Genomic DNA, 13637 nt, shown 5'->3' with positions numbered 1-13637 from the left:
GCCAGCCAGATGTGGGACAACAAGGAATGGTGGGGACTGTGGCACTTAGGGACAAATAGGGAGCCCGTGCCACTTCGGAAGCGGCAGCTATCTTCTCTTTCAGTGAGTCACAGCTGTGGCCAAGTGTGAGCTCCATACTGTCAGTCACTCTGTGATGAAGGCAGGAATGACTGTTGTTATGTGAAATCAACCACAAGTCAAATAAGACATTCTGTGGGCCAGATCCTGCCCACAGCTCAGAGTAGGAACAACTTATTGGCAGTTGGCCTGGGCTCAGGGCTGGAATCCCTGGGCCTTGCCTCTGAACAGGTCCCAACAGAGGGCAAGGAGGGAGATGAAAGGCTTCCCCAAGGAAAGGTCAGAAATCATCAGGATCTAGACAGGTATTTGGCTTTGGGGCATTTATTTCATGTCCCTTCAGTACAGACCCTGGGGCCAGGTGTGGTGGAGAAGACCAGGTGGGAGATAGCAATAAATAACACAAACAGACGAAACTCCCCTCCAGACAGATGAGGTTAAAGGAGGTTAGAGGGGAGCCACACAGTGAAGGTGAGGTGCTGGCAGGGTGTGGGGTAGCTGGGAAGGAGGGGGAGGCCAGGCCCCCAGCACCTCACTGTCACCTGCCCCATCCTTTTCCTGCCCCAGCGCTCACTACTTTTGGAAGGAAGGGAGCCTGCAGCCAGTGGGGGCCAGCGAGGGTCCTGAAGGGGTGGTTGCCAACAGGCTGCCCCCAGCTCCCTCACTTGACACGGATTTCAGCATACTCGGCCAACTCCTCTGTCAGGGTATAGCTGTCCTTCGTTGGTCGTTTTCCCATGTCTGAGTGAGGAAAGCTCAGATCCAGCTCTGGGCGCTCCCCACGAAGGCCCAGAAGCCTCCTCTCCGATCCCAGGCGCTTCTCACTCTTCTAATGAAGGGAAACAATCCATTAGAAGAGTCCTGTTCTGCCTTTTCCAGATATAAGGCTGGAGTTGCTTTCACCATCACAACCCTGGAGTTATGTCTCAAAGCCCTGTGTGAACATTTTTTCTCAAGGACCCCCAGCCCAGCCAGCCCCACAGTCCCTACCCAGGACCCACTCTGGGGCCTTTGCCCACACTGACCCTCCTTCGCAACAGCCTCCTCATTGCTGACCCTGATAATGGCCTACGAATTCAGCAAGTTCAGGAAGACTTCTTCAACATGGGAATTTGGGGGGCACACAATTTAATCCATTAATACCTTCCCAGAGTAAAACCACCTGGTTGGATCCCACCTTTCCAAATGTTTGTACACGCTTGGCTCCATAAGTCCTTACCCTACGTTTGGGTCTGGTGTGGTCCCCGCTTAATCTTGACAATCCTGAAGGTGTGACTTTGGTTTCCCTTTCATGCTTTCCACCCCCCATACACAAACACATGTGAGCCTTTGGACAGACACATAGAACAGTGGCCACAGGCAGACAGAAGGGAGCAGCAATGGGACAGGAGTACTGGGCAGGGCAGACTTAACAGGAGACCATCCTGGACTCCTGGCAGTGACGTACACACATGGATGACAGCCTCAAGGCCTAGAGGCAGGCACACTGAGGTCCCCCAAACCTACCTCCTGGGCTGCTCATTCCAGGGTAGAGACCTCTCTGGACTATTGGAGAAGGAAATGCGGTCATAGACCCAGATGAGGGCTTCCCTTGGGCCTGAGCCCCATAGCCCCCTTCACAGTCTCAGCCTAAGCATCCCTCCTAGCCCCTGTCCAAGCCAGCCCTCCGCCCTTCCTCCTTTTCCTCCCTAAGGAGCCTGGCCTCCCCTCTGGCACTTGGCCTCCCAGGCCCCCAGTGTCTTCTGACATCCAGGTTCTCCAACTAGCGTGGAGTCACAGGCCTCTGGCCCTTACCTCATACTTCTCCGGTGCCCCAGAGATGCGGAAGTCACTGCTGAACAGGACTGGGGGGTTGTTCCCTGCTGAGAAGCTGGGGCTCTCTGTCACGTTCTTTCTGCAGGGCAGGACATGGCAGCCCAAGTGGGACTCCAAAGCTTCCCATTCCCCTCTATTTCTGTACCCCCATCTACCTTAGGAGTTTGGTCCAAGGGACCCCAGAGTTGTTCCCACCCATCTCTCTAGGACAAGGCAGATGGCTCTTCAAATGACCTCCTCCTGTCCACCACTGCCCATCCCTCCCCTGCTTTGTGGCTGAGGATGAGCCACCTAGCTCCTGGTCTCTGATGCTTTTCAAGACCCCAGCCTAGCTTCTCTGGGTTCTCTTCAGATGCTCTGGGTCTGTCTGTCCCTCTTGCTGCCAAGATGTGGAGCAGGGAGATTAATTTATTTTCCGGAGAGCCACAAGGAAGAATAATAACAGCACAATTGTGGCAGATGGGTGTGATTTGGGGCTAGGGATGGTTTTTGTTGCCACATGTGTGTAGTCATTGGTACTTGCTGTAGCTGCAAGCCAGGGGAAGTTGGCTTTCCCCATCATACCTCTTGGAGGGCAGGAGATCATAGCAGAGAAGGTGGGGAAACAGGAAATGGTTGGTGGAAAGTGCTTGGCTCAGACACTGGCACATGCATAGGGCCCCTTTCTCCTCCATACAGCTGAACATTCATTCTCAGCAGAATACACCCTCCCCCACCGACACAGGGCTGCCCTCCCTTGCCCATCCCTTGGCCCCTCTCCCCACTCCCAGGTCAGCCCTGATGGGGCACTCACTTTCTGCGTGTCTGGGTAATGTAGCAGACGATGGCAATTAGGATGGCAAAGGCAACAACAGCTCCCACAGGCCCAATCTTGGCCCACATCAGGCGGTCTGAGAATACAGAAAACCCAGGTGCCCTCAGGGCTGCTGATGGGAGTGAAGACACCTAGGTTCCTAGGAGATGGGCAGGGACATTAGTGATAGTGAAAAATAGCTGGCACATCCTTGCACTGACTGACTAGTCTGGAGGGTCTGGGGAGGGTCTAGTGTAGGTAAACTTGCGGCAGCCTCTCCTTACCAACCAGAAGGGCCTCTTTATCACTTGATCAACCTGCATAACCTGACCCATGCTCAGTGGCCAATGATCAGCCAGCTTTGGGGAGAGGAGTCTGGATCCAAAAGGAGCCCCTCTGTTCCTGTGGCTCCCAGCCCCAGGCCACACCACTCACGGGCTCCCTGGAAGGGCAGCTCCAGGCTCTTGGTGCCATAAAGGTTGCGGGAGGTACAGATGACCCGTGGTGGGGCCTGGGCCTGTCCCCGAAGTGTGAGAATGCTGGTGAGCAGGAGGCCACTGCGCTCAGAGTACACGAATTCCCGCTCTGTCTCGTTCACCGTCACGTTGCGTGAGGGCAGCTCAAAGGCCACAGAAGGTTCCGGGTTGGATTTCACCACACACAGGCATTGCACTGTGTCTCGGGCTGCTGCACAGTGAGACTCCAGAAGGATCACAGGGGCAACTGTGGGACAAAATCAAGATTTGAGTGGGCTGTGGACAACTAGAAGCCAGGACTCCTTGGCTGAGGGCCAAGAGCAGGGTGGTAAGCTGTCAGAGAAATGATCTGCATTTTCTCTTTTGCACTATCCCTGTGTACCCTTTCTAACCTAGTTCACCTTGTAAAACGCAAATCACATCATGACACTCTCTGCTCAAACCTGTCCTCTAATTGCTCTGTGTCACAGAATAAAATCCAGTTTCATTTTTTTAAAGATTTTATTTATTTATTTTTAGAGAGAAGGGAAGGGAGAGGGAAAGAGAGAGAAACATCTATGTACAAGAGATACATCAATTGGTTGCCCCTTGCACTCCCCCAACTGGGGAACTGGTCTGCAAGCCAGGCATGTGCCCTGACTGGAAATCGAACAAGCAGCCTTTGGGTTGCTTGTTCGACTCAGTCCACTGAACCACACTAGCCAAGGCTAAAATCCAACTTCATTGTCTTTATCCACAAGGCCCTGTGGGAACAAGCCACTCTCTGATCTCCTTTTCTTACCCTGAAAGGGTATTCCTTTCCAATCACACTGGCCTCCCTGCTGTTTCTCACGTTTATGGAGTTTTTTTTCCCACCCAGTTATTTGTATTTCTCTCTCAGCCTGGAGGACTCCCTGAAGGTACCTTCCCTTCTCACTCCCTCACTCCATGAATATTCTACCCAGATACTCCAACACTCTTTTGCTTCACTAACTTGACTCCCTGTTCCACTAGGTTTTCTCTCCAGCACTCATTTCTACCTGTGTTATATATTGGTATGGCTTGTCTCTCTTTTACATGAAGACAGGCTCTCTTTCTGTCTCCACTCTGTTGCCCACGCTTAAAATATGCCTTTCAAGTAGCAGAGCTCTACAAAGACTTGTGGGGTGGGCTATTGAATTCTGCTGGCGCCCCCTTCAGGCCATCCTGCAGATGGCCCTGCTGACTCCCTAGAGACCGTCACGCACTCTGACCCTCACGCCCTCACAGTATTGCCCAGTGCCACTAGCACTAAGCACCACCCTCCACCCAAGACCATTCGGTTTGGCTTTGCTTTGCTGCCATTTATATTTTTTAAATGGTACAGGTATGATCATTTTCTTTAATTTTCCAAAATATGAAATTACAATAGAACTTTGAATGTTGTTTTCAAAACTATATTCTTGCCCTGGCCAGTGTGACTCAGTGAATTGAGTACCAGCCTGCGAAACAAAAAGTCACTGGTTTGATTCCCAGTCAGGGCACATGCTCGGGTTGTGGGCCAGGTCCCCAGTAGGGGGCATGTAAGAGGTAGCCAATCAATGTTTCTCTCCCTCTTTCTCTGTCCCTTCCCCTCTCTCTAAAACTAAATAAATAAAATCTTAAAAAAAAAAAAAAACCTCTATATTCTCTTTCTTTCCTGGAGAGGCCAGCACTTCCCTCTGCTCACTCTAGCCTGAATTCTGGTTCTCAGTTCTAACCAAAACCCACTTATACACAGGCAAAAGTTGGTGACCCTTGGCTCACCAACCCCACTTATTCTCAATTTCAAACAAAAAAGAATATGCAAGTGAGAGTGAGGGGCCAAGAGTCACATGATCAGATGTATTCGCAAGAGAGATGATTCTAATTGGAACCTCAATGCATACATGTATCTAAGTCTAATAAATTAAAAAATATATACCCCAATTCTGTTTAGGCACACATGCACCATGCTTGCTGTAGTGTTACTGAATTAACGCAATGCAGAGCAAATCAATAACAACAAATCTGAACTCACAGCAATGAAAATTTTAAAAAACCCTTTTATTCAAGATTGCACTGCTGATGCTCCTGTGACAGTGTCTGCCCTAGATACTGCTGGAACACTGGCATTCTGCCTGCACATGCTTAGCCTCTTCGAAGCTTCAAAAGCAACCTGTGAGACCTATGAAGCCCTAATTGACACTAGATGTGTCACCCCAAGTGACCTTCATTTCTCCTTAGTTAAGGATTAATGATAATACATACCTGACTCACAGGGCCATCAGAACGGCTTAGCAAAATAACATCTGTAGAGGATGTAATCATGAGGACCTTAATCATTAAGGACCAGAGGAGGTCCTTAATGCCCATTTGCTGCCACCACTTTTATTATGTGGGGGAGAGGGGGTTGGGTCTGTGGCGACAATGTACATGAGATGGTTTATGCGTATGTTCAGTGGCTGCCATCAGGTTCTCAGAGGGTTCTGAGTCTTAAACTTAAGGACCACTGGCTTGAGGTATGATAGGGAAAAGGGTAGAGCAGAAGAGGGAAGCAGGGCCCAGAAGGGTGCATATGGAGAAGACAGAGTATGGCACAACCCACATGAAGTGATCACACTGGATGCTGTGAGTGACCAAAGACCGGAAGGAATGTGGCCAAAGATTGAAAGGTTACCAAAGGAGTAGACAACCATGGCATTGCCCTGGAAGATAGCACTCCAGGAATAATCTATAGCTACCATGTACTGGTTATCGCCATATATGCAGAATATTGAATACGGACTGTGCTCAGTATCTTCCGGCAAACTTGTGTGGTAGGGACCATTGTAAGTGGAGTAATTGAGACTGGGAGTAGTGAAGTTTGGAGACCAGTGCCAGAGGTCAGGTCAGAGCTGAAGAGGAAATAGGAGCAATGGAAATATGGAAGTGACATTCCAGAGGGAGTTGCTGGAGGAGGGGGAATCAAAACTGTGACTTGGGAGCTACAACCCAGAATGGTGGCCAGGGGCGGGGGCGGGGTGGTGTTGTCCATAGAGAGGAGGTCAGGAGAGGCACCAGCCGGCAATAGAATAATGAGTTTTATTTCCATAATAGTTAGCTTTTCATATTGCATCATCTCATCTCTCTGGCTATACTCTTAATAAGCTTGGTATCCCCTTGGTCCTGTCCTCCACCTCTCACTGAGCACACAGCCCTTTGGGCATATAACTGCTTGACCTCTGACTATATTTTGATGTAATAATGCAGGAAGAAGTCAATTTGGGGCAGTACAGAAGAGTGGGACCAGACTGCCTGGATGTTAATCTTCTGCTGTTTTCTAGCTGTGTGACCTTAGTCAAGTAGCATAACCTCTCAGGACCTCAACTTCCTTCTCTGGAAACTAAGGACAATGATAGAACCTCCCACGTATCAATGGTCATGAGGATGAAATAAGTGGGTCCCTATACAGAGTTTCCAACAGTGCCTGGTACAGGCAATGCTCCACAGGGGTTAGATGTCATGGTTATTATTTTAGTTAATGTAAAGGGACAGTCTCCATATCACACCAGCTCAAGATGGCTCAGGTAACCCCAGGCCTGGCTGTCCTGTTTACAAGGATCCAGAATCTCCCTGGTTAAAAGCACACTCTGGGATGTGGAGACATTGTTCTCAGATAGAACTTGTATTTTCTTGCTGTGGATTCTGCTTTCCGGCCTTCCCCATCCTTGTCTGCTGGTGCAAAGCTAACCCTTGGTTGGGATATGTGGGTACATCCAGTTATCCAAATGTCCCCCATTGAAACATCTACCTCAGGCTGGAGGGGAGACACAAGTGCTGCCAGCTCTCAGCAGGAGAAGGGGAAAGAAAGGGGAGTACTTACACTCTACAGATAGGTTGAAGGCAGTGGCTTTCTGGCCATACTGGTTCTCAGCTACACACCAGTACTCTCCATCATCCTCAGGTGTGACAGCAGGCAGCTCCAACTGCAGGTCACTCTCGTAGATGACTGTGGCCAGGATCTGCTTCTCTTTGAAGATGGTGAGAATAGGATCTGGGTTGCTTTGTGTGGAGCACAAGATGGAGACTGTCTCTCCCTCCACAGCCACCACTGTCCCATTCACTGTTGGCTTCCAGGGTGCATCTGGGGGCAGAACAAGGGACGGATAATCAGAAGCCCACAAGTACCTCTTCTGCCAGCCAACTCCCATCCCCTAAATGTGACCCCAGACACCCCAACCCAAGCACACCAGCTCAGGATGACTCAGGTAACCCCAGTCCTGGCTGTCCTGTTTACAAGAACAGGGACTCTGCAGCCAGAATGCTTGTGTTTGAAACTGGGCCCTGCCCTTTCCAGCTGTGTGTGGGCCCAGGTCTTAACTTCTCCGGGCCTCATTTTTTATGTAGGAAATGGGCTTACCAATGGTCCCAACTTGCTCTGGCCAGGTGGCTCAGTGGGTTGGAGCATCATCCCATACAACAAAATGTTGCGACTTTGATCCCTCATTGGGGCACATATGGGAGGCAACCAATCGATGTTTCTCTCACATTGAAGTTTCCCTTTTTCTCTCCCCCCCTTCCTCTCTCTCTAAAATCAATAAACGTTTCCTTGGGTGAGGATTTAAAAATGATAATAATAGTCCCGACTTCATAGGGGTCACTGTCACTAAGTGACAGCCACTGTTATAGCCTGAATGAGGTAAACAAAGATCCCTGCCAATGTGAGTGGATGTTGTGTAAGTAAATAAAATATATCATTGGCAAATTGGGCATAAGTGCTTTGGAGTAAAATGAAGGGAGGGATGGGAAATCAGGGTAGTTACAGTTTTAGCTAGGATAGTGAGGAAAGGTTTCAGTGAGAGTAGCAAGAGGTGGGAGGTGCCAACCTCTGGGATGCCTAGGGGAAGAACATTTGTGTAAAGCAGTCAGAAAGTGCTGAGCAAATGTTGGCTGTAGCTGTCATTATTATTATCCCCAGTCCTGGCATTTTGCCCCAATAAGCATTTGTGAATGAATAAATGAATGAATGACCTCTTCTGGGCTCCTAGCTAAGAATCCTGTCTGACTAGCCCTCTCCTCCAGGGCCCCATAACATACTGGTGTGCACAAGGGACTGGGTGAGGCCTGGGGTTCCTCCAAACCTCCCATTAAAACTGTATTTGGGCTCATTTTAAAATGCAGATTCCAGGGCCAGGGCCAGATCTACTACTAGGTCAGGCAGGGCTGCCCCAGGAAACTGAATATAACCATTTTTCTCAGGTGACAGACTTCATCTGTCTTCTACTCCTGTTCTGGGGATGAAAGTGGTGCAGAGTAGGTGTTCACTAGATATTTGTGCAAAGAATGAAGAAATGCCTTGACCCACAGCCCTCTTCTCCATCTTCACCTCCACCACCGTTCTGTTCCTGACCCCGCCCTGGGCCAGCCCCGCCCCACCCCGACCTGCCCAGCCCTGGGTGAGGCCCCTTCCCGCCTTAATGCAGCACCAGTGCCAGGCGAGTGTGAGCCCAGGGCAGCCACTCACACATGACGCTGAGCCCCACGGTGCGGTTGTCCTGGCCGTAGGCGTTCTCTGCTAGGCAGGCGTAGATGCCATCCTCCCCGGGGGTCACCTCTTCTAGCTCCAGGAACAGGCTCTCGGCCACTGCCTCCTGGAGCACCGTGCCATCCCGCATCCAGGTCAGCAGCGGCAGCGGATTGCTGTCAGCCCCACAGAGCAGGCTGACGTGGGAGCCCTCGATGGCCTCCACTGAGGAGTTCATCTCCACAATCACGGGCGGGTCTGAGGCCCACGACACAGCGGGGTGAGCCAGCATGTGCCAAACGCCCTGCCGATCCCCGCACCTCCCTCTCCCCCCCACCCCTCCCCCGCCACCAGGCCCGCACCCAAGCTCACACTTGACGTCCAGACTGGCGTAGCCCTCGAACTGCAAGGTGGTGTTGGGGAAGGAGGCTTGGCAGCCCAGCCGGTGGCCATTGGCCTCTCTAGTGGGCACGAAGTGCAGCAGGGACACCTGCACCCAGGTGCCCTCATCCTCGCGCAGCCGACCCAGAACTGTGGGCTCCCCCAGCCCATCGTGGCCCAGCCAGCTCAGCTCTGGGCGCAGCTCCGGGCAGTTGTCAGGCACCATGCAGCTGACCTCCACTTCCATGCCTGCCACCACCTCTGGGGGGACCACGATGTTGGGGGTGTCTACGTGAGGTGGGGAGAAGGAGGATTGAGGAAGCAGACACCCCCACTTTGCCCAAGTCCAATCCTGGTACCTGGTCCCCTCCCCTTGGAAACAGAAATCCCTAAAACCTTCACCCAGAAGCCCTGCACAGATCCAACCACAGATAATGAACAGTAATGAACATGTATGGGTCTGAGCACTTTACAAGTGCTGAGCTTGCCAGGCCTTCCAGCCATGCTGGCAGGACACTAAGGCCACAGATGGTAAAGCTGAGCTTCAGACCCTGTCGTCACTGTGTCTTCATTGTCTGTGTGTCTCACACTACAGCATAGTCCTTGTGAGCCCTGCCTCCTCCCCATTTTTGTTTTGGTTTACTTCCAACAGTGTCAGGAACATGCACGTGTGCGCATGTGTGTGGGGGGAGGAGTCTCTTTCTGCACCAGGATCAGGGTTGTAGCCTGGTTCCTTGTAGACTGGATGCTGATGGGCAGCCTAAATCTAAGACCTCCAGGTAGTAAGCTTCTCAGAAGCTAGGCAGTAGAAATGCCCGAAATCGAGCAGTTAGCCCTACTCTGATTATCAAATTTGGCCCAGACCTGCATTTTATTTGGCCTAAATTTAGGAATTAAAAAATATATATATCTGAATCAGCAGCTAATGTTTAGGAATTAGGAGATCACAGGGAAAGTCTAGTTTCTTTTGAAAATTCGGAAGAAATTGCCTAGTAGCAATGGCTCTGCATTCTCGCCGAGCACCAGTTGGCAGAGCTGGGTGCCATGTGCCAGGCTCTGCTCTGAGCACTTGATAACCATTCATTCACTGAGCTTTAAATGTTGCTCTTATCCCCATTTTACAGAAAAGGGAACCGAGGCTCAGAAAATTTAAGTAACTTGTGCACAGCTGCCCAGCAAACACAGGGATCAAGAAGTCTTACCCATAACCCCCTGGGCCCCACTGCCTTTTCCCCAGGTGTTTCTAGAAGAGTAAGAGCACTCCTCTCTCTCCGAGGGCAGCAAGACTGTTTGGGGCCCCACTTTGCTAGTTTTTGCCATCTGCCTGGTTCCTGTGGGCACTGGGCTTTGCACCCATCAGCCTAACAAACAAGTCCCTGGATCTTGGCTGGAGAGACCTCCCTGGAGGGGTGCTTGGGAGGACTTCCTGCTGCACCCCTGCCTGCCCCAGGGATACCCCTGCCCCGCTGCTTGGGCAGCCTCTGAGGGACTCACTGATGATGTCCAGGACGCTGTGCTCAGAGAAGGTGTACTGGTTGTAGCCCCCTAAGTCCCCGCGGAAGTAGTACTTGCCGCCGAGCTCAGGGCTGAGGTTGCTGAGCAGGAGGGTGCAGTTGCGCAGGCCCAGGTCCCCCAGGAGGCGGCTGCGGCCCTGGAAGCTTTCATGGACAACTTGGGTGCGGGACTTGAAGACCACTGGGGGGTAGTTTTTTGGGTAGGGGCTATTGAAGTACCAGACACCGTGCACAACGGCAGGCCGCAGTTCGTCAGGGAAGTCGAAGCGGCAGGGGATGGAGACGCATGTGCCCTCGAAGGCCGAGATGGACGATGGCATCCAGGCACCCCAGTGACCACCTCGAGAGGCTGCGGGTGAACAGGACCAATCAGGCCGAGGGCCACGTCCTGACTGAATCACCCCTTCCCGGCTCCCATCACCTTGTCACAGTCTGAGGGGTCCGGGGACCTACAGAAACAACCCCAGTCTGCTTAGGGCCAAGACCCCAGATCTCTAGCCACCCCCACCCCCCAGCCATTACCTGCAATCATAATCCAAAACAGGGGCAGTGTTGTGAGGAATATCATTTTGTACAGCAGGTGAGTGACAGCTGGAGAAGGAAGAGGAGCGGTTCAGGGCTAGGAGAAGGGAAAAGGGGTGCTTCTAATTAAGGCTTCAGGAGGAGGCTTGTTCAGATGGTAAGTGTTGCTGCTATTAATACTTATAATTACAAACATTTATGTGGCATTCACCATCCACCATTTCTCAGTGTTTTGCTCTGCTGTGTTAATTCATTTCATCTCCTTGAGGTAGGTACAATTATTATCCTTATTTTATGGCTGAGGCCCAGAGAGGTTAAGTAACTTGTCCATGGTCACACAGCTGGTGAATGACAACTAGGATTCAAGCTCTATCTACCTGGCTCCAGGTTTGCAGACTTAACCACCCAACTGTCCTGTCTCTGTGTGGTTGTAATATGCTGACAATGTTCTTCATCACCATTGTGCCCCTAGGGGTCCCCAGAAGTAAGGACAGAGCCAAAGCTGAACCAGCAGCAGGAAGAAGAGGGAGCCAGGAGGAAGAAACACTGCCCCTCACCTCAGTCTCCCTGAGTTGGGAACGTCTTCTGGTCCTACTTGAAGATGTCGGCCAGTGACCCTGGAACAAGAGTCAGGCAAGTACAAGAGGTTGGAGGCCTGAGCACCCACTGTCCCTCTCTTTCAGCATCTGCTATGAGTTATGGCCTGTTGTAAGGCCACATGGATGTTTGGGACCCTCCCACAGCCTGGGAGCTACTCTACATGGGATGAATGCCCCCCATACCTCCCCCTAAAACTGCCATGGACAACTGTGGGAAAGGAAAGGGGAATGACAGAGCACTTGGGAGGGGGTGAGGATGTGGTGAGTGGGGTGAGGCCTGGGGGTGGCAGGCAGGGACCCAGTGCCATCAATGACTGGGTTTCACAGCATCAACATTCCCAACATGCCGTGTGAATTCCTGCCGCCTGCTCCCACCCCACAGACAGCCCCTGCTGTCTCCACCCTCAGCAGAGGCCAGTACCCGGCACAAAAGAGCCCTGTTCCCTCAGGGGGAGGGTGCTGCCTCTTGGAGGACTCCTGGGGTAGTAGGTGGGGTGGGAGAAAAGTCGTCACTACTAGCTGGGCTCTACATGGGGCCAGGAAGGACCAGCGGTTGGGAGGTAGGGAGACCCTGGCTTCTGGCTGCTCTGTGGGCCCCCTCAGAGTGGGACCCAGGGTTTCCAAGTAGCCTTCAGCACCCTCTTCCCACAGACACAGATGCGTACACAGTCAGTCACATGCAAATGCTGCTATGAAGTATGATAGATCTAGACACAGCTGGAGGAGCAGACTTGTGCGATAGAGACTCATGCAGGTACCTGATCAGGACCCTGCACACACAAACAGGCACTGTAACCCCAGTGCCCACAGTCATAGAAGCACACACTCACTGCCTTCCTCCCGCCCGCCTCACACCTGCACTGACGTGGGCACAGCATTCAGGCATGCACGTGGCCCTGCCTCCATGCCATGCTCACAAAGACACTCCGACTTGTATACCCACACCAAAGAGTAGCTGAGGACAGACCCGCCCAGACACATGCTGATGGACACAGGGCTCACACCACCCTTGCACCTGTGATGGGAAGGTGCAGGAGACAGATGCAGGGCCTGAGCAGATATGTGAAATGATCACATAGACCAAGCATTCTTAATGGGGATGAACACTGGTTTTTGGGGTGGGGGCAAAAAAAGTCAATTTTGCCAGTGATTTGTGACTCTCTCCAGGGTCTCAGTACACAAACATACATACACACAGCCTATCTATAGTAGTGAGATTCATAGGGGGCGTGGGATTTAGGAAAAACAGGTCTAAATATTTCCTTAGTGGGGTGTAATGAAAAAAAGGTTGACAAACACTGATATAAATTAAGACCCACCCAGGAGAGGTGCGCACACACACACACACCTTGTTGTGATCCCAGTTGCTGCAACTTGCTCACTCACAACCCACTGCCCCACCCCCTCTCAGAGGGCAGGATGCTGGTATCTAATCACCTGAGCATCAGTCCATCTTCACCCCACTCCAGGCTGCTTTCACATCTGCCCCAAACTTGGAAACCCTAGAGCAGCTGTTTCCGAATAACCTCCACCACAAGGGGTGCTGAGGAGGGCCCTTGGTTCTCTCTCTGCAGTTTCTTCCCAAAAGACTGTCACTGTCCTGCCATGGTCTCAGCTCATTCCAAAGTCCTAAAGAACACCTCCACCCACCGCATCATCCTAAATTAGTGGCAGTTCACAGCAACCATCCTCACTTTGCACATGCTTCGAGTGCCCCTGCTCCACCCTCTCAGTCTTGTCCCTCGGTTCCCACCATTGCTGGCCCCTCTTGGCTGCTGTGTACTCACCAGGATGCTCCTGTGTCTGCACCCTCTGCTCCTCAGCCCAGCTCACAGTCCCCTGGCCTCCCAGGGTCTAGGCCCCTTCTTGCTGGCCCCTCCCCTCCCCCCCGGGTGCCAGGGGCCGCCTGCCTCCAGGGCCCAGCTCCTCCCTGTCCTCCAGGGGGAGGGGGGCACAAAGGGGCCCTTGTCATCACTG

General features: G+C 52.0%; 1 protein-coding gene across 3 annotated transcripts; it reads right to left on the bottom strand.

Moving 5' to 3' along the window:
• Nucleotides 1–401: 401 nt before the first annotated feature.
• On the bottom strand, nt 402–13505 carry MAG (myelin associated glycoprotein). 3 transcript variants are annotated; one of them, XM_045846801.1, is made up of 12 exons: nt 13448–13483; nt 11619–11678; nt 11062–11130; nt 10520–10888; nt 9017–9313; nt 8645–8902; nt 7004–7264; nt 3122–3409; nt 2687–2783; nt 1873–1972; nt 1585–1623; nt 804–907 (listed from the first exon to the last, which is right to left on the bottom strand). In XM_045846801.1, exons 3-11 carry the CDS (start codon nt 11105–11107, stop codon nt 1597–1599), a joined length of 1743 nt encoding a protein of 580 aa, XP_045702757.1. In that variant the 5' UTR covers nt 11108–11130; nt 11619–11678; nt 13448–13483; the 3' UTR covers nt 804–907; nt 1585–1596. The 3 variants fall into 3 exon arrangements, with proteins under 3 accessions (XP_045702755.1, XP_045702756.1, XP_045702757.1); XM_045846799.1 differs by lacking the exon at nt 1585–1623 and having other exon boundaries at nt 402–907; nt 13448–13505; XM_045846800.1 differs by lacking the exon at nt 1585–1623 and having other exon boundaries at nt 402–907; nt 11062–11158; nt 13448–13493.
• Nucleotides 13506–13637: the final 132 nt, after the last annotated feature.

Source organism: Phyllostomus hastatus, unplaced genomic scaffold, assembly GCF_019186645.2.
Source record: "Phyllostomus hastatus isolate PE091 unplaced genomic scaffold, TTU_PhHast_1.1 phas_contig_5, whole genome shotgun sequence".
Taxonomy (NCBI): domain Eukaryota; kingdom Metazoa; phylum Chordata; class Mammalia; order Chiroptera; family Phyllostomidae; genus Phyllostomus; species Phyllostomus hastatus.
The sequence above is the reverse complement of the archived record's forward strand: the minus strand, read 5'-3'. Positions and strand labels throughout refer to the sequence as shown.

Coding starts and splice junctions, on each gene's coding strand:
- MAG (XM_045846799.1), bottom strand. CDS start 11,107: ATGATATTCCTCACAACACTGCCCCTGTTTTGGATTATGATTGCAG. Junction 8,903..9,016: donor CGCCAGTCTGGACGTCAAGT/GTGAGCTTGGGT, acceptor CGTGGGCCTCAG/ACCCGCCCGTGATTGTGGAG. Junction 7,265..8,644: donor CGTGGGGCTCAGCGTCATGT/GTGAGTGGCTGC, acceptor TTCTGCCCCCAG/ATGCACCCTGGAAGCCAACA.